The following is a 20,078-nucleotide window of genomic DNA, read 5'->3' as shown; positions in this document are numbered from 1 at the left end:
ACGTCCCACATGGATCGTGCTATAGGAAGCAGCACTGGGGAACATCTTGATGGCCTCATTTCCCAAGATCTTTGGGAAGGCTGGGCAACAGGCAAGTTGCTACCTCCTAGTGGAAAGGACCTGGCCCACCCTGTGCTGGGATCCATGACAACATAGTCCCATAGCTACTACAAGCTACTAATGAGAAAACCTGGGCTACAGCTCTCACCCTGCTAGTCATTACACCTCCCCAAAAAGATCTGTTCACCTCTTTGTTATACAGAGAACCTCAGGTTATGAGCGCATTTAGAAAAACAAAAACAACAACAACAACAAAATGCCCAGCCCTTCCTGCAGCTTCCAGTGCTAAAGTAGCACACCTACACCTAACCTCTCCTGCTGCTTGGGATGCAGGGACAACTAGCGTCCGGAGTTCCAGGAGGTAAAGGGCTTAGGGCAGTGTGTGGAAAGTGGAGGTGACACTCTGCCTTGGTGGAGAGTGATGTGAATTCTCCCTTCTCCAAGGCAAATTGACCCTAAAGGGGCCGGTGGTCCAACTAGTCACACTACTGGGAAAGGAGTGCTGACATCTTTCTGCAGCCCCTCCTCCTACAAAGGCAGCAAGGCAGAGTGTGGGGGTGGGAGGAGGGAAGGGCCAAGATGAACGACTCACTTCTCCCTTCCTTCCCCGACCACGGCGATCCTCTTACTGTCTTCAGTCCAGGCAATGTCCTTGATCTTCCCAGCAAAAGGCTGGTACTCGTACTTTAGAAGGTGCTCCTTCTGTGTGGTATCCCAGATCCTTAGCTTCCCAGAGACATCTGCAGGACAGGACAGGACAGGGGTGGAAGGGCCACAATTCACCACCAGCCAGAGAAGCATGGGCACAGTACCCTCAGCATCAGCTCCATTTCTTCTGGTGTAGGTTCCACATTCAGTCACTCTTAAATCAAGGTGCTGCCTCCACATAGCTGTCACAGTAACCTTGTGTTCAACCTGCCCAGCACACCTTGTGGGAGGCCCCAGCACACCAGGAACGCGTTTCCTGTAGGACCTGCAGAACATCCACATGGTCTCCGCAACACTTTGACTGAAAACCCCATTTTTCAAGTATTACAATGCTATAGGGCCTGCCTCTCCTGTCAGATACAGGTGCAGGTGCAGCTGAGCAGAACATGTGATGCTATGACAGCCTTTGGCCATTTGCACCCCATAAGCCTTGCTCCCAAAGGCAGATCTGCAGTCTCAGTCTCTCAAGCACTTGTCCCTCCTCCCCATGTGTGAGAGCTGGAGTTGAGTAAGATGCTTCTGCGAGATGGATGAGGTGGGCGGTACAAAGAAAGAACCTAGGCGTGGTACGAAGTGTTCCCACTGGAATGCTGCCAGCAGACTGTAAAGAAAGGAATACTTAGAGCCCTATCCACCTCTTCCCAAATTAGTGCTGTGCCTGTGCCTTGGAAGAAGTGAGATTGCTTTACCTAACACTTCAAGCTTACGAAGCTCACACGGCCTCTAAGAAGGCAGGCAAGGTGTAGCTCTCCCTGAGGATGCCAGACCACTTTAGTAAGGCCTGAGTAGAAGAAGCAACTGAAAACAGCATCAGCATCACTTTTGTACTAAGCAGAGGTAATGGACAACAAGGGCAGAAGCTAGCAGCCAGGCTTTGTGGGTCTAGTGTTCAGGGACCAAATCTGTCTCAGCTGGATACAGGCTACTAGGACCTCACCAGGACCTCATCCTCGGCCCCTTTGTAAAAAGCATTACCTACAGGGCCATCTTATGGGCTTGCTCTAAGATCAAAAGAAAGTCACACGAGTGAAGTCTCAGGCTAATCTTGGGGTGCAGTCAGTCCTTGTTACAAGTGAACCATGAACTAAGGCTCTACATACTAGACCCCATATGCAAACATAGGGCCAATGCCCAGATAAGTAGTTTTCAACCTTCCTAATGCTGTGACCCTTTAATACAGTTCCTCATGCTGTGGTAACCCCCAAACATAAAATTATTTCCTTGCTACTCCATAACTCTAATTTTGCTGGTATGAATCATAATGTAAACACCTGTGTTTCTAATGGTCTTAGGTGACCTAAGGCTTGTCTGATCTCTATGTTGAGAATCCCTGGTCTAGAACCAGGAGAGTCATGAGACTTGAAATGCTGTTCCTATATCATGTCCATCTGGGGACCATGTCCGAGAGAATACCAACCCCAGGAGCAGAAGATAAATTAGGTGGTGGTATGCCAAAAAGACTGTCCTCCTGGTCATCTGTGGATGAAGTCTAGGAAGACAGCAGTGTTAAGGCATGTTCCAGAAAAAAATGGAAACCTAGTTTGTCACTGAACCAACAAGGCCAGCAAGGAAAGGATGAAGTTAGCAGCATGAGGAGTTGTGTATGTGTAGGAAAGGCACTGTTTCTCCCAATATACAAAGGCAACATACACATACATAGGCACCCTATATATACATACACACATGCATGCATATGCATTCATGAATAAAAACGTACCTAGTAAGACACAGACACATACCCACGTAACTCAAGCATACATGACCAGGAGGTCCCTCCCTATCAGGGCCCACACTGTTTCCTGCATAAAACAGTAAGGCTAGGATGGAGGATGTCTCTCCCTTTCAGAGAGCTCAGGACCCAGCTTTTCCAGCCCCTGATTATTCGGCCTCATGTAGTTCTTGCCTCTGTCCCTCCACTGGCATCCAGTAGTTTATGCACTACCTCTGCCACCTGACCAGCTGCCTCTTCCTCTGGCCTCACTTCACTCTTCAGAAGCAATCGGAACAGGAAAAGAGACAGAAGGAACCTGGAAGTAATAGCAAGGCCTCAATCTATCAGGGTAGACCCCAACAGTCATCAAATCAAGTAGTTGAGAATTAGCTAGATCATTTTCAATGATCTGTTAGTCTATATAGCAGCAGGAAGAAAACCGGCCCAGTGCAGTGCGCCTTCAGGGATGGGCTTCTTGTAGGCAAACTCATGTTCACACTTAGACAGGAAGCAGAGTCAGTGGAGCAGCCATTCTTCTGAGTCTGCATCATCCCTCAAGCAAACACATTTGGTGCTGGGAGCACACAGCTGCTCATCAAATGTCATGGGGCTTGAAGGAGGAGGAGGAGAGCTTGAGCAGAGTGGCTTTTATTCCCCAAGGAGATCCAGCCTGTGGAACGCCCCTATGGTGCCCTTCCAGCCTTCATCTCAAGCTTTCCTTTAGGAGGCCTGTCCTGGGCATTGGCCAAATTAGGCATCCTGGCTTGTGGCCTCTTCTTCATCCCCAGGGCTGTCTGGGAAATCACTGTCTAGAGTGAAGAAAAGTGAGACTGCCCTAGAAGTGACTCCTGTGGTCAGAGGGCCTCCCCAGAGGCATGGGCTCCAGGAACAGACCTCTCATGTAGTTAGCATCCTGCCAGAATGGTCTCTCCTTCAGTAGCTGCTGGCCAGCTAGACTGACAGCATATACAGATTTCAAAGAGACATGGCTTCAGGGTACTGGGGTCCAACCCTGCTGGGCACACCCATTAACAGCTAACCTCCCCATGACAGCATAGCCTTTCCTAAGCTTCCCTGCCCCCTCCCTTACTTCAAACATGCAACACTATTTTTAGCCCAGTGCCTTCATGTGCACAGCAAATGTCCCACTGTTCCCCTTAACAATCACTTTGCTCTCCTCAAAATACACTGGAAATGTGGCTATCCTGACAAATTCCCTTCATTCTGCCAGCAAACCAGAGCATTTTTAATAGAACATCAAACCATACAAATGTCCCCTTTTGAGGACCGTCTTTGTTGCACTCTCTGCATCAGCCTTCCCTGCATAGCTTCTGCATTCATTCCGAAGGCCAACAGCCCCATGGGGACTGGTGAGGTCAGGTCTGGGCCCACAGGCTCTCAGATGGAAAATGGCAAAGCAGGAGCTATGCCAAGCTAGGTGGCTGCCTCACCGGCAACCTTCTTCTCTTAATAGATCTCTCAGAGCACTCAGCTCTGTGTTAAACACAATTTTAAAAGGCATTCCAGCCAAATCCTGGGGCTTAAATGAAGAAACACTTTGCTGGCAAGCAGTGCCAGAGGCAAAAAAACAAAAAAACAAAAAACAAAACAAAACAAAACTACAAGGTTACAACATACCATGGGATCTGAGTTAGTTTTAAAGAGTTGAGGTATCTAAGCAGAAACCCAGTAAGTGCCCTACAATGTGTCAGACTCCCAGCCCAGCCCCTCACTATGATACCTCCAGCACACCTGCTGTCTTGCCTCTGTCAGCACAGGGTCCTTTCTCTCTTAAGTCTGCCCTTGTTTCACTGATAGCTGCGTTGGCCATCCCTAGCAAATCTTGCGCTACTAAGTACCAAACACACATCACCTTGGATCCTCAACCCATGGAGGAATTATCTGAAGCTCCAGTTCACAGAAAAAAATAAAGGTACAAGAATGTTAATTACCAGACTAAATGTACAACCAGTAAGGGGTGAGCTAGGGGCCCTCCCGGCACTGCAGCCTGCCATCTCCTTAGGGAGCAGGTCCACAACACCAACAAGGGTGTGAGGGCAGTGCAAATAAAGATGGCCACGGCACCTAAAAATCCTGGTCGTCCCTGTTCTGGTTAAGTGTTTGGACTCTCAGTCCCAGCCATCTCTCATTCACACTTCCCTCCCTGTACTGGAAACAGATAAGCAAGCAAGCCATTAATTGTTTATTGGCTATCTGAATGAAAAACTGAATGAATAATTCCAGTGGACAAATGAATGAGATGCAAGGTACGCAGTCATCTATCGTCTCTGCTTCTGCTTATCTATAAATAGTTAAATTCTATTTCTAAGAGCTAGGAGTGTAGCTGTGCATGGTGGTTCATGCCCATAGTTGCACCACTCTGGGAGGTAGAGGCAGGTGGATCTACAGTCCACATGTCCTTCACACTACAAAGTCCAGGACAGCCAAGGCTACACAAAGAGACCCTGTGTGTGGGGGAGGGGGGCGCAGGGAAGCCCGGAATGTAAGCCACCACAAATGAAATAATGCCTGTCCCATCTGGCACAGTCCCCTACTGAGCCACACAGAGGCCCAAGCTGCAGGGCATAAAGGCCAGGTCTCACACACAATGCCAGATCTGGTAGCAAGGCTGGCTGGAAAGGAGCAGCAGTGGATTAACACAAAATAGCCATTATACACCCAGGGTAAGCACCAACACCACAGTGCAGATATCCAAGGGCTTCCAAGAAGTCCTGCTAACCTCCAGCTAGAGCACTGGAATACTACAAACTACAAAGTGCCCAGTCTAGGTCTGCAATGGGCACTTTGGGGTGTTTACTTTCCTCCTTGCTTTAACTAAAGCTAATAATCAATTGCTCTCCATACCCTTACCAGGCACCACCCCATTCCCAAGTCAAGCAGGTGCCACGTGGGCCACACATGTGTCCAGAAACAGTACTCATAGTTACCTCCAGAAGCAATGTAGAACCCGCTGGGCGCATACTTGGCCACTACAACCTGATGGGCATGTTCCGTGTAGATGTCAGCAATAGCAGGGTTCTGTCGGGGAGAAGAGTGGAGGCTGAATGGAAGGAAACGTACAGGCACCAACCGCTGCTAGCTCCCCAACCCAAGACCAGGGCAAAGACACATAAGGTTTAACATCAGACCATCACAGACCATGTCCTAGAAAGATACTTACCTATCCGTGCCCTGGTGCCCGGTTGGCTTCTTGGAGTGAGAGAATCTGATGCAAATTGTTGCTGGCTTGCTTTTATATACTTCCCACAATGAGTATGAATACGAATGTGTGTGTATGTGTGTGTGTGTGTGTGTGTGTGTGTGTGTGTGTGTATACACACAAACATATTTTTTGTGGAATATTACACAAACTAACATTTTATTAAAGAATTCTATGGGTGGGAAGCTGCCAGCTGACAATGAATTCATGTTGCCAGTCATGTCCCTCTCCCCGGAGCACTGCCAATCCTACCCAAGCACACCTTGAGGTCTATCACAAGATAGCTCCTAACTCTGATGTTGAGGAGCAGAACAGGCTGGAGGCCTTCTGTCAGAATCTTTGGCTTGGGTAGGAATAAGGGTCCTTTGCACCTTCCCATAGCACAGATCAAAAATGGCTGAACTTTGAGGAAAGGATGGGGGCAGAAGCTGGGGCTAGAAACCTCTCTACGCCTCAGCAATGAGGGTTTGGATGTGTAGTTTATAAAAGTAGACCCCTGTTCCACCATTCCTGATGCCCCTTTACACAAGTATACACACTCGGACAGCCCCCAGCACAGCCAGAGATGCTTCTCAGTCTTCCGCAGTTAAATGTGCTTTCTGGAAGGAATAAAGATGAGGTTGTCCATCGTGATTCCTGCTGTCAGCTTTGTCCCATCAGTACTCTTTGGGAAAGGAGGCAGGCTTCCCAGACTCAAGGCTGAGATCGCAGTAGGTCAGGTGGTGCCAAAATTCCCCCGCTCCCCTAAAGCCCCTGACTATCTTCCTAAGACCCTAGAGGTTTGTTTATTCCTGGTAAAGGGACCCCACACTTCTCTTAACTCTATAGACTGAGCCACCATCTGGCACTCCTGAGCAACCTCACTGCTCTGTGCATGATGGTCCCTTGCCCAGCACGGGTGCCTGTTTGCTTGTACCACCACTCATCTTAAACAGCATCTCCTCTATATCCTCTCTCTACAAAACTTGCCAAGCTGCTTTACAGCTCTTCTATACTTCCAAAGCAATCACCACATCCCAAGGGGGATGCATGGAAAGCTGGGCACCCCATTTCTCCACACAGCATACCTGCAAGCCCTTAATGTGCCCGTCCTCCTCTAACATTTCTCTGACCTGCTTCATTTGACATCCCATGAGCCATCATAGCACTTAGCAAATAATGTGCTAAATACATGGTGTGAAGTGGAGGGGGGGCACGGGCAGGAAAGGGATGGACCACTGACCAGTCTTTTTTTTTTTTTCTCACATAGCATATCTACCATACCTACAAGAACCAATGAGACAAAGAGGCAGCTGTCAGTGAGGATGGAGGGATGTTGGAAGCAGAGTGACACGGTTGGAAAATAGCTTGGTAATTACTTCATGTGGAATGGCAGGATAGCTCCATGGATAAAGCAACCTGAGTTCAATCCCTGGAGCCTACATAAAGGTGGCAGGCAAGAACGGACTCCAAAGTTGTCCTGACTGCCACACATGTACCACACATGCCAATGATAAAAATAAATTGAAAAAGAAAAGCAAGTTAAACGCACATTCAGGAAACAATCCCATTCTTGGGAGTACGTCACTAGAGGAAACCAAACCCTGTATCCACAAAAGGCCACAAGGGAAGACTTAAGAAGAGGGCTTCAACCTGAGCATAACCCAACGGCCATCAGCAGAAGAAACTAGGTGTGGTACATCCATTCACCCTCAGCACAACACTGTTCAACCACAGAACTGACCAAACTACTATCCAGCTGGCCCGCCAACGGACCAGGCCTGAAGACCAGGAGGGACCACACACTGCTGACTCCTGTTACTGGGAGCAAGTTTTAGAATGGTAGGCCCCATTATAGTGGCTCAGGAACTGCTATGGATGTAGCATGCCTGGTAGGGGCCGGGGGCTTTTTGGAGTGCTGGGAGAGTTGATGTGATTATAGCACTGGTCAGCTCAAGCTGTGCACCTGCAACTACAGCGCACGTCACTGAGCACTGAGGCAAACCCCTCTCTTGCTCAGATCAGCTCAAGCTTGACATGCTGACCAGCCCCTTCCTTCATGGCATCTGACACACTGCGAGCTGGTTCCGACAAAATACCCACCCTTACTTACAGCTGACACAGCCTCTTGTGGGCTGTGAACCCTGCATTAGCTATAAAACTGTGTGACTTACTACACTGCCTTCCATGGGTAGGAAGCAAGTCAGCAGGAAAAGGCACTCCAAAATGGAGGAAGAAGTAGAGGCCAAAGGCCTAAGATCTGCTCCTAACATTCCTGACCCTAAATGGTCAGGGTGCCTGCAGAGGGTTTGTAAAACCTCAAAAGGCACCAAATCCCGCCTAAGCAGGATGAATCATTCACTCTCTCCTCACGCACTTTCGTTTGTATTCTGAATACAACTGGGTCAAAAGACTCCAAATTACAGATAATGACTTGCATCTGAGTCAGCAGCCTCCCCCCTCCCTCCTAGGATCACAGCAGGAGTAGTTACTAGTGCCAGGAAGATGGCTTTCCTGCCCCAGGCTACTGTGTCCCACTGCAGGAGGCTCAGTCCAGGCCAGAAGACACCCAGAGTGATCACACACACCCTCACCCCTATCCTGCAAGCACCCTCTCCCCAGCTTCCTCCCTAGGGTGAGCAGTCTATTTGAAGAACCAATTTCAGGCTCCTGGGGGTATGGTTACCTGTGTGCAGGGGCCACTGTCCTAGTTAGGGCTGGGGTCAGCATTCAGAACAACCTCCACATGGTGGCCATCCTCACTCTAGACTTCCTTTTTACACTACTACTGCCAGAGGCATCAGGTCAGGGTCCAGCCACCAGGTCAGAGGCTATAGGATTCCTGGGAGAAAGCAGAAAGCGCTACCTCATCCCATTGGACACTCTGTGGGGCCTCCCAGGTTCCTAACAAACCTTGGAACACTCTCATCTGTGGCCACCACAGTTTTAACCCAGTTCTTCCTGTCGCACCTGGTGTCAGCAACAACCACTTAATCAATCCCTCTACCATCTCATCCACAGCCTTAGACGTCGGCTGGCCCATCCTGGGCCCTGGAACCACGGGCCTTTCTTCTGGAGTTCCCAGTAATACATCTTGTGTGGGAGGGCAGCAGCAAGTAGCATAGCCCCTGCAGCTTCCAGAGTGCTCTGCCTTCAGAATGAGGGATTAGGATGACAGGAGGTAAGTCTAGGTCAACTATACCAGCCCACGGTGGACCCGATGAGACATGTAAACTAAACTGTTAAGCCATGTCAGTCAGTGCCACAAAAGGAGCCTCCATGTAATTGTTGAAGGTCTCCTGGAGCCCATGGAGAAGAATACTGGGGAGCCTCCACCATTCATCTGTGTGGGATGGAGGCACACTTCCAGAAAGAGAACTGTGTTCCAAGTACTCCCAGTAGAGAGGTGGCAGGGACTAGGAGCAGATTCTGCTGTGAGCAGGCCTGTGCTAAACACAATGTACAGGGCCCCTCTGTTCACCAGCAACAACCTCATGTTACTGCAGTAACCCAGCTCCAATGTAGGACACACACCACAGCGAACCTTATGCCTGGGCCAAGCTGAGCCCAGACCACACTATGCTGAAAGAGAGAATTGGAGGAGTCCAACTGGTCACTCAGAGCCACTCTTGTTTAGTATAGTGCCAGCCCTTGCCCCAATCACTCACAATGACTGGGCAGCAACCAAACAGCACACCAGACACCTTCACTGGCTGTGTACCACAACTCTCGGTTCACCATGGTCCAAAGTGCTTTCCCTGTTCCACTCCTCAACCAGCCCGTGCTCCACAAATCACTGCTTGAAAACCCCCTGCTTCCATTTAGACTGTGCCTCCTTCCCAATTCTCAATCCCCCCATTCCTAGTCCAAGATGTAGCAAAGGGCATCTTGTCCACCTGGCCTTCTCTGACAAATCACACTAAAAACTTCAGAACGCATGGTGCATGCCCTCAACACCCACATTTTGGGATGTGCGTCCTTTTGTACACCTCACCAACCCTCTATACTAAGTGGACCACACACTTTAAGCAGGACGTGTGTATATGGCTCACAACCCTAAAGAACCTGTTTTTACTATGATGGGCACTGGGCACACCCTTCCATTGACACTCTCTGCAAGAACATGTGAGTTATATCCTAATGCCTAGCTGAATAAGCTAAGGCACAATAACACTAAGTGACTAGATGTGACCCAGGCAGTTGTGGTAAGACAGGACCTGAATAAGTCTTCATTCTTCCATTTGGTCCCATTCTCCTATCATAGCTGGTATCAATCAGCATTAGTCTGGTTCCTGAGCTCAGGAGTTAGAGCTCACCCCAGATGACAGACATGTACATGGCTCTCATGCTGGAGAGAGCCAGGTCCTCAGAGGAGTAGGGTGCACTTACAGGTCTAGGAGTAGTCTAGTGTGACCTGAAAGCATCAGTGACCCTTGGACTGTATCAAGACATTGCCACCTTGTTTCTGTACCTCCTCCTACCTGCCCAGCAGCTGCCTAAGCATGAGTTGTTGGGAGATGGCTCCATCTACCTAATAGAGAGGCAGGAAAGACGTCAGAGAGAACAAGCACAGCTAGACAGCTTTCTGCAGATACTCTGTGAGTCAACCTGGCTGTACCCAAAGACAACGATAACAATGACAACCACTCCTCCTCCTGCTCAATCTCAACATTTGACCCACTTATTAAGGGGTACAATGAGATGAAGAGTCTTCACAGGGAGCGACAGTCCAGAGATGCCCTGAGTGAGACTGAAGGTGGAGATAGCTACGGAGGTGGGACAGGGCCTTTTTAGGAAGTAACAAGTTCAATATCAAAGCTGGAAACCAGGATCTTTTCTGAAGGAAGCATCACAAGGGAGTACTCTCCACTGAGATGGCAGAAGCCAAGCAGGAAAAGCTCTTCAGGAGCCCAGGCCTAAAGTAGGGCTAGGTACCTCTCCATTGGCCTCAAGTACTAGCTTCTTTTTTTTCTTTTCTTTCTTTTACATTAACGGGATCTATGATCTCCTTGCCTACTCCTCCCAGAAGACACACACCAAACCATGCAGTACAGACAGGCTTCTTGTCTAGACTTTGCCCACATCTACTGTGTCGAAATCGACTCTTGTTCACTCTCTGAGATCCCACATGTGCCAGGGTGTCTCCAGCTGTCCTTACGAAACTCTCCAGCTTGAGTGGCTCTTCCCTCATGCTTCACAGCACTCACGCCATTCTTGTAAAACGGCTAATACAGTGTGTGAGACTGTTAGCCACAATGTTCTCGAACCCACTGTTCCTGGCATTTTGGAGTAGGTATTTCTATTACAGGATGGTCCTGTAATTTGTAGAATGTTCTGCAACATCTACCTATGAAATGCACTATATTTAAACACCGGGGTGTTCACCGGGTGAACAAAATCACCCTCCCTCAGGAAACAGTAATAGAAGTCTCAACTTACTGTTTATGGGCTAAGCTAAACAACATCCTGGCTTAATGGATGTGAACTGGAAATATCCAGAAACAGTGGACAACTACCTAAATGACGAGTCTCTGAGCAATGTATTTATCTCCAGATTGCCTACGGGCCTCCTGGCCTCAAGCTTTAAAGTCTCAAACTGCATGGGCAGCTGTCACCTTGTCACTGTCACATATCTTTGAATGCTTCCAGTGGCCTTAAGAACTATGCTGGGCTGGGGTCGGGGATTTAGCTCAGTGGTAGGGTGCTTGTCTAGCAAGCGCAAGGCCCTCGGTTCGGTCCTCAGCTCTGGGGGGGACGGGGGGAGAGAAAGACAAAAGAATTATGCTGGGCTGGGCAGTGAGTGGCGGTGCATGCCTTTAACCCTAGCACTTGAGAGGCAGAGGTGGCTCTCTGAGTTCAAGGCTGGTCTGGTCTACAGAGGTGAGTTCCAGAAGAGCCAGTGCTATACAGAGAGACCCTGCCTCCAAAAAACAAAAGAACAATGCTAGGCTGCCAGAAGGTAGCCTGAGCAACACACTGAGCGCTTAGCTGTCATCTTCAGTCTTCTTAGCCCAGTCTTCTCCCTCATCCATGCTGTTGTAGTCACTACTCTAGCTTATGTACATGATACCCACAGATCCTATAGCCCTTGCCTGTCTGCCCTGTGTTGAAGCACCTTATCCACCAGGTGGTCTTGGGGTGAAGGGAATGGAGTTCCTGGCTTTGGACACTGAGCAGCTATCCAAGTAGCCAAACACACTACCCTGCCCTGTTCTGCTACACAGAACTCATTTCCATGAGAGTGTGCTCTGAGCAGGCCCTTTAATTTGTGCTCCCTTGGCTGACAGCCGTCCTGGAAATGCAGTATCGACTCAGCAGGCATGCACTTGGACAGGGGACCATTAGTCCTCAAGCCCTGTTTCTCCCACCCCCACCTGCAGGGACCACACAGGGTCCGTGTGCGTGGGCAGGTAACAGGTGGTGCCAAATGAAAACTGGTTTGAGTTCAATCTCCTCTAGGCAGTTCAGAGACAAGACAGCGATTAGTCCAATTGCTGCGTGTCACTCTCTGAGACCTGACTGTACAGAACCTAGTTCCCCAGGTATATACCTTAGTTCTGCCACCCAAGAACCAAGCACCCTCTCGTGACGCTCTCCCTATTTAGGGGGGTCACATCCTCCAAGTATAGAATTGTTCTAAAGTTCTCAAATGCCAGCTTCCAGATGGCCTCCATCACCACAGGCTTTCACCCTGAAGAGAGTTTCCTCTTCAAGGGTGGCAACAGGGCATGGGGAAGAGACAGAGCACCTTTCCTGCCAGCTATCCAAACACCAGGTTCACAAAGCTATGGTTCAGTCACAGAACAGGTGACATAGGCACAGTAGGAGGCTGGCAAGAATACTCTTGTGTAAATTCAAGATGTGGGTACCAGAAAATTTAAAGCAAAATGGTGCCTTGCATGTTATGCCTGCATTTTATGTAGCCTTGGCTATACAAAGAAACCCTCTAATAGGAAAACAAATTAGGTGCAAGGAGGTCAGTGGAATACTGTGTGTCACGTGATCCAGTGTAAGGACAAATATGAATAACACAGGAAAAGGCAAGCGAGAACATCCTCAAACAATTAGGAACAGCAACAGCAGCTGCTTGGTTCACATGTACTGCCAGAAGAAAGTGACACAAGGCCAGAGGCAGAAATGCTGTTTGGAAGAAAGGCCCTCCTCCTCCAGTGAGGGAATTTCTAAATGGGAGGGTAAAAGATGGCAGGCCCCAAGCCTTGTGGACACAGGAGAATGAGTCTCTAGGCAAAGGCCACATACCACCAGCAGAGCCTAAGAGGAGTGTGACGGACGTGTGGCATGTGGGGAGTCTGAACCTGACAGAGCAGGGAAGGTCAGAGGAAGAGCCCTGGGGCAACACTGCTGAGTGTGGAACATGGGAGGCTGAGCAGAACTGCTCCAGCAGGCACCTCAGGGCAGCAGCTGTGGTGCACGGATACGGGAGGGAGCCAAACAGCGCATGTCTGTGAGATTCTGCAGGACTCTATAATCAAATGTGACGTGGCAGCTGTGGGGGTCTGACTCTGAGTAGTCTTGGCTCTTGTATCTCAACACTAGAGGGATAGGGTTGGATCTGGGGAAAGGGCCATGCAAGAATCCCAAAGGTGGTCTAGGACACCTAGGCGGTGAGAGGTGTGTAAGACATTCAGACCTCTCATGATATGGTGCTAGCACTTCTGAACTTGGATTCCTATTGGACCATCCTTCTTCCTGCATCCTGAATGTTCCTAAGACTTCACACCTCATTTTCTCTAGCAACACTGTCATAATAAAATTGCAACCCATCTCTGAGGGCTGGTAGCCCATCAGCAAACTAGTGTGTGCCTGATGCTATCCAGCACACAAAGAGATGTAGTAACAGCATTAGCACCGTTTGTCAGGAACTTAACCTGGGTGGGATGGGGAAGTGGCCGCACCTTCAGGAGAGGACAGGGAAGCCTTAAGGGGAAGGAACTGGCACGGGTACACACACAGGAGGAGAACCCTCCCCTTTCAGCTTCCCTGTGCACCTGCTCCTATGATAGCACAGGGCCAGCTAATTCAAGGGACAAGCTGGCCAGGCACCAGGGTGACCACTCAGTGCAGTTCTCCCAACCGGCAGCGAATAGAGACAAAGTGGATTGGGGAGGCTGTGCAGGGGGCAAACTCGTCAATCCACAGAGGTCCCACTGTGGACATCTCCATTTTAATTTGCTTACTCCAAATCTTATGACCTGAGTGAGTACTAGGTTAAGGCCTAGAAAAGGCTTCCCCAGTTCTCAGGGGCTGGGTCAGCTTTCTAGGAATCCATGCAACCAGCAAGGGAGGCTCATACCCAAGCTTCCACCTCATTTGAGGTGCCCAGCAATCACTCAGAGGTCAGAAGCCACCACAGAGCTGATGACTGGCTAGCTTAATCAAACTTCCAGAGACACAGCCAGCCCCCACCACAGCCCAACATGTAGCAGCCTCTCTTTACAAAGAAACCGGGTTCTGCCCTCAGCCAGCTGGGAGGCAGTTGGAGGACAGGCGTGTCTGTGAGCCACCTCACCTGACAACCAGTGATGCGCCTGACATGCAGGAGCTGAAGGTGTCAGCCTTGGTGGACGAGTCAAGCAACACTTCTCTCTACCAGCCCTTTGCCAAGCATGGTAATCAAGTGTCCCCAACTCCAGGCTGCCACCTCCAGCTTTCACTCCATACCATTCCTTAGGGCTGAGGAGGAGAGACAAGATTTGAGCCACCATCCTGGAGGAGAGGAGGCCCAGCAGACTGACTCATTTCAACAACCAGGAGGGAAACCATGAATTTGCACGGACCTCCCCCAAAAAAGCTGGCCTGGGGACGACAGCAAGTGACCTGCAGAGAACCATCCAATAGAATACACTAGTTCCTGTTTCTCCTCTGAGACTCAAGTCCACAAAAGTTGGAGTTCAGAGGACTGGGTGTGTAGGCCTGGGCTCTGGCATACCAGGAAGCCGAGGGTATTAGGATGATTAAGCAGAAGGGCCATTTACCAAGTGCTCCATGTATGCCAGGCCCAGTCAGCATGAGGACACACGACCAGCTCATTCAGCCAGCCCAGCCAGCCAGGGGAAGTGGAGGATCATCTCCCTATCTCCATTTCCCCAATGCGGAAACTGGGCTCTGGGAGGACCAATCACCAACCACCCCACGATCAAGCAGCACCAGACTCACAGCCCTTGGCTCTTAAGGACTGAACTGATCCAAGTCTCAGTTTCCCAGTCAAAGGGGCGGGGGGGGGGGGGGGGGGGCAGATGAAACAGTCCAGTCTAATCTAGTCCACTGAGCCTCCAAGGTGTGGCTCCTGGGCAGAAGGGGCGTGGCTGCCCCCCCCCAGGCCAACCAGCTGCGAATTGAGGGGGTGGAAGGGCAAGAATTCCCTACTCTGAAGATAGATCTCAGGGCAGGGACGGAAGCAGGCCCCGCTGGGCACGGGGTACTCACGTCGATGTTCCTCAGGATGACGCACTTGCCATTGGTGTAGAGGAAATGATCGCCCTTGGGGTCTCCACCGAGGATCTTGGAGACGCCCCGCTCAACCTGGGGGAGGCTGGCGAACACTTTCTCTGGGGAGACACAAACGCCGCACGGGGCATGAGGGGCAGTCCGGGCATCACGGGACCCGGGGAGTCTCTGGCCGTTAGCGCCGGGGGTCCCGGGCCGGTCACCTGTTGCCGCCTGTGGGCTCGGCCGGCGGACTTCCTGGTCGTCTGCGGCGGCGGCCAGGCCCCGGGGTCGCGCAACTCGGCCGGCCCAGCTCACAGCGCCCACTCCGGGATTCCCAAGCCCGCACCCCCGCAGCCGTGCTCGACCCCGGCCGCGCCCTCCTGCCCGCACCGACCCCAGGAGCCGGCGGCCGCACACGGAGGCCCACGGACTCACTGATTTCGTACGGCATCCTCGCCCACTTGTTACGGCGCCGCGCTCGAATGGGACCTCGCAGTGGCCGTGCCCGGGGACGGCGCGGAAGGCGGCGCCGGGCGTGCCGGGCGCGGAGGGGGCGGTCCGAGGCCGGGCTCCCAGGCCGGCTCGCGCCTGCACTGCGCGCTGCCGCTGCGGACGACCCAACCCGGAAGCGCGGCCCCGGCGCGGCTCGCCCCCAGCTTTGACCATATATAGTCAAGCGCTCGGCTCAGCGGCTGCAGCCCTGAGAGCCTGCGCGGACATCGCTCCGCCCCGCTTACGGCTCCGCCCCGGAAGTGACGTGACACAACCCGTAAAAAAGGCGGTGCGGAAGGCTGTAGTTGAGGGACGTGAGGTTCCCTTTGAGCTCTGCATCGCTAGGTTTTTTAGCTAAGCAGATGGTCTCTATCTTTCTTTCAGCTTGGCTCCCCAGCTTGCAAAAGACTTGAACTTAAAAAAATTTTTTTCACTCGATGTGATTAGGAACTCTTTTTTAAATCAGAAACTTTATTAAGAGCTTTCTGGACCTGGACGGCGGGGTTTATTTCCTAACAAACGGGGCTGGGGGAAGTGAGGGTGGAACTCTTCGTGGAGGGGGGAAAAGAAAGCAAAGCCTGGAATTTGCTGAGCCTCGCGATGAGTCACTAGGCAAAATGAGACCTCCTGCTACTAGTTTGAAAAGCTCTGAAACTCTAGTTGGGAAATGGTCTTTCAAGGGAGAGCGCTTAGGAATTTGCCATGGATGAAAAAGTCAAATGAGAAGACAGAGCCAGGTTTGTCTTGCTAATTACTCTGCAGGCCAGACTGAACCCCCGTCGCGGTTCCCCTGGATGCCCCCCTGTGTTCTCTCTGGCCTAATTTAGCTTTTCCTCTATAAGCTATTCTTGATATTTAGTTAGTAGTTCAGATGAACTTATACCCTGCAAGAGCTCCAAATTTCATAGAGAGCGTTTTTTTAAAAAAGTGTTCTAGGTCCTGTGTGGGCGCCTCTGCCAATTTTAAACTGTCTTCTATTTTCCTGTGTACCTATTCTCTTGTGCTTTGATACACCAGCATTGGGTGTGGGGGGGGGGTGCTTTTAGGCTTTCTCTGTGTAACCTTAGCTGTCCTGGACTCACTTTGTAGACCAGGTTGGCCTCAAACTCAGAGATCTGCCTGCCTCGGTTTCCTGAGTGCTGGGATAACAGGCATGCACCACCATGCCCGGCCACCCCCCCCCTTTTTTTTTTAAGACTTATTCATTATGTATACAGTGCTCTAACTGCATGTACACCTGCAGACCAGAAGAAGGCATTGGATCCTATTATAGATGGTTGCGAACCACCACATGGTTGTTGGGAATTGAACTCAGGACCTCTGAAAGAGCAGACAGTGCTCTTAACCGCTGAGCCATCTCTCCAGCCCCACATCCAACATTCTTAAGATTCTGAGAATGCTACCTCCTGCCCTCTGTGATGCCTGTTATTTGCCAGGATTGCTGGTCTGGGGATCCTAGGTGATCTCAGTCACTGCTTTCTCAATGAGTCACCTGCCCCAACCTCTAAACAGCAACCTTCTTGCCACTGTAAATAGGGTCTGAGCTTGCTCTCCCCATTGGCTCTGTGATGTTGATGTAGAACCACCAAACTGTCCACCAGCAACATGTGGCTGCTTAACTACAATTATGACTTAAAACAGTCTGTCTGTTATAGCTACTGTACTGAACAGTGTAAAGGAAAAACATTTTCCCTGATTTTGGGACATACTACCAGACGGCTCTGGTCCAACGCTGTACTAGGCATGTGCTGGGGATATTTTCTGTTAACAGCAAGATATCTGTCCTAGAATTCTGGGCAGAAGATCATGTATGTTAGGGTTCTGCTTCAGTCTGTCTAGCTGTGATGTCATTGCTTACGTGCCACGGTGGTGTGGCCCTGCCCAGGGCTATTTAAAAGGACAGTCCTGCCTCTTACCTTACTCTCCTCTCTCTCTCTCTCTCTCTCTCTCTCTCTCTCTCTCTCTCTCTCTCTCTCTCTCCCTCTCTCTCTCTCGGGTACCCCTTCCCCCCTTCCTTCTCTCCCCATGCTCATCTAATAAACTCCTCTACAACATAATTTCTGGCATCTAGTACCTTATTACCTTATATCTTATTATTAAACCTAAATGTGTAGGCTGGGAGTTTCTGATTAAGTAGAAAGACTTGTTTTAGATAACAGTTTAAAGATGACCTTTCTAAACCATACTAAAGTTCCCAGTTCGGTGAGCTGAGGTAACTTACAGCTTCAAGAACTTCAAGCTCTTTACAGGCTGGTGACAGGCTGGTGACTGTCCTGTATGTCTAAGGCTTCCACATGGACAGTGAACGCGACCCTACAAAACACTGTTGGTGTCAAGCTCTCTAGCAGAATCTGGGCTCTGGTGTATTTTTCAGCTTAAGTTACACTAAAGCTCCAGCTTACTCACCATAAAAAGTGTGTGCCATGTGTCAAGTTTTCCGGGTGTTAGTGTAAGAGGGGCATTCAAGTGTTTCTTGGCTTACTGCTGGGCAAGCTCAGATGTTTTCTTTAAACGGTAGTACAGCCAGGTGTAGCCAACTTGTTCCTGGCAGTTCTAGTCTGCATGTAAGCTAGTAGGGACCTCAATGTGTCAGTACAGTGACTTCAGCCTCTAGAAATGAACCTGGCCACTTGAACCCACTTTCTCTTTGTACCCGGATGTCTCCATGGCTGTCCTTACAGGCAGCTAGTTGTTTGGAGGCACAGGCCAACTGAGATGAATGCCCTGCCTTCCCTTCCCTCCTCACCGCAGGCTTCTTTGGCATGTCCTTGCCCACACTGACTAGTGAGTGGTCCAGCCTCATACTGTAATGGCTGAAACCTTACCCACCCCTACCCTCATCCCCCCACTTTCAGTCCTTCATCAAATCCAGTCTTTGTGAAAGCACTTAAGCTTGAATCTATGCATCTCCACCCTATTAGTGCTAACCCCCTGCTCCAGGCTGTTTCACGTCACCTGAGCTGATTTCAGACACTTGTTTCTGCCCTGAATAGAATCATCCATTGCAGTCAGCGTGCTTGAAGGGCCTCTAGCTAGCCCAGCCTTGGCAAGCACGGCTCTGGCAGGCCGTGCCCTTCTCCCCCATTCCCTCTGCCTTGCTAAAACCCATAAGATTACATTCCTTAAGATAGTCACCAAGGTCCATTGCCTTATTTGGCTACTTCCTCCCCCTGAGGCTGCCTACCAAGATCCAGCTATCAAAGTATTGAAGTCCTTCAATCAAAAGCCCCGTTGTGGCTAAACTAATTAACAAGACGAGTTAAAATTAAACACCTCACCCTAACAGGTGAGCCACAGGGATCCCCTTTTACCTTTATAAACTGTCATTTGCCTATGGGCTAAGTCTGTCTGTCTTTATCCAGAGGTAGTTATTTGTGTGCCCCCCCACCCCTACCCCCCCCAAACACCCCTACTCCCCCTTCCTCATTCCCTTCCTCTTCTCCTTGTCCTCTATCTCCTGTCTTTGTGTCTTATTTCCTATTTCCTGCAAATAAATCTCCTTTGTGCTGAGAACTTGTGCTGAGAGCCAATATAGATCCTCTCAGTGTCTTTAGCTGCCTTACCCTCTACTTAGCATTTGGCCCCTGAAGTCCTGGAGTTCCCTGTCCTGCCTGGTCCCCGAATAGCTTTTTTTTATTTTTAATATTTTTATTTAATTTTTAAGTTCACGTGCATTGGTGTGAGGATGTCAGAACTTGGAGTTACAGACAGTTGTGAGCTGCCATGTGGGTGCTGGGAATTGAACCCGGGACCTTTGAAAGAGCAGATGGTGCTCTTAACCACTGAGCCAACTCTCCAGCCCCCGATCCCTGTATAGCTTAATGAAGGTGGCTCTGCTCTGCCTGGCACTTACCTCAGCCTCCTGTACCTGCTATTTCTAGGCCATGCCAGACATCACCATCTGAGGTCACCCCCTTTACAAGCTGCATGCATACTGTACTGGGCATGGGGTACAGCATTCCTCCCTTCCCCCATTAGCACAGGGCTTTCCAGACAACCCAGATGAAGCTGCTGACTGTCACTGCTGTGAGGGAATGAGCTGCGTATAGTATCCAAATCAGCATCCCGTTCCAGAGCGCGCTGCATTAAAACAAGGGACCCGGAAATACTTACAGCAAGACAATCAGTCTTGAGTAAGCTAGTTTCAGTCCCTTGAATCAGGGGACATGGGTACCCCTCAGTTGGACTTGGGTGTGTTGTCTCATAGCCCCCAGCTGGAAAGCTGCCTCTTGTTTCCACTCATAAGTGGCATGCACCAGAGTTGTGAGACCTCTGTGCTGAGAAACAGAAAACAGGGAGATGGTTCTGAATGACCAAGGCTGATCCAACCCCTTCCTCGCAGCCCTCTTGTTCTTAGGCCCAGTTCTAAACAGAGGAAAGGACATTTCCTTGTCCCCACCTATATCTAGCCTGAAACGCTGCCATTCAGTATCGGAACTAGGCCGGTGCTCCCCTGCC

At 50.3% G+C, this 20,078-nt stretch overlaps 1 protein-coding gene across 1 annotated transcript in view; it reads right to left on the bottom strand.

Annotated features, from left to right (window-relative positions):
• Positions 1–15,763, bottom strand: part of WDR1 (WD repeat domain 1) — a 34,992-nt gene extending 19,229 nt beyond the window's left edge. The window contains exons 1-4 of the mRNA XM_084799822.1: positions 15,564–15,763; positions 15,126–15,247; positions 5,428–5,518; positions 653–800 (exon numbers count right to left, since the gene is read on the bottom strand). Of these exons, the coding sequence (XP_084655948.1) occupies positions 653–800; positions 5,428–5,518; positions 15,126–15,247; positions 15,564–15,579 (377 nt within the window). The 5' untranslated portion in view covers positions 15,580–15,763. The remainder of the gene's footprint in view (positions 1–652; positions 801–5,427; positions 5,519–15,125; positions 15,248–15,563) is intronic.
• Between the last annotated feature and the right edge of the window lie 4,315 nt (positions 15,764–20,078).

The sequence above is a fragment of the Acomys minous genome, assembly GCF_964271855.1.
Source record: "Acomys minous genome assembly, chromosome: 10".
Classification (NCBI taxonomy): domain Eukaryota; kingdom Metazoa; phylum Chordata; class Mammalia; order Rodentia; family Muridae; genus Acomys; species Acomys minous.
Note: the sequence above shows the minus strand (reverse complement) of the source record. Positions and strands in the feature narration are given on the sequence as shown.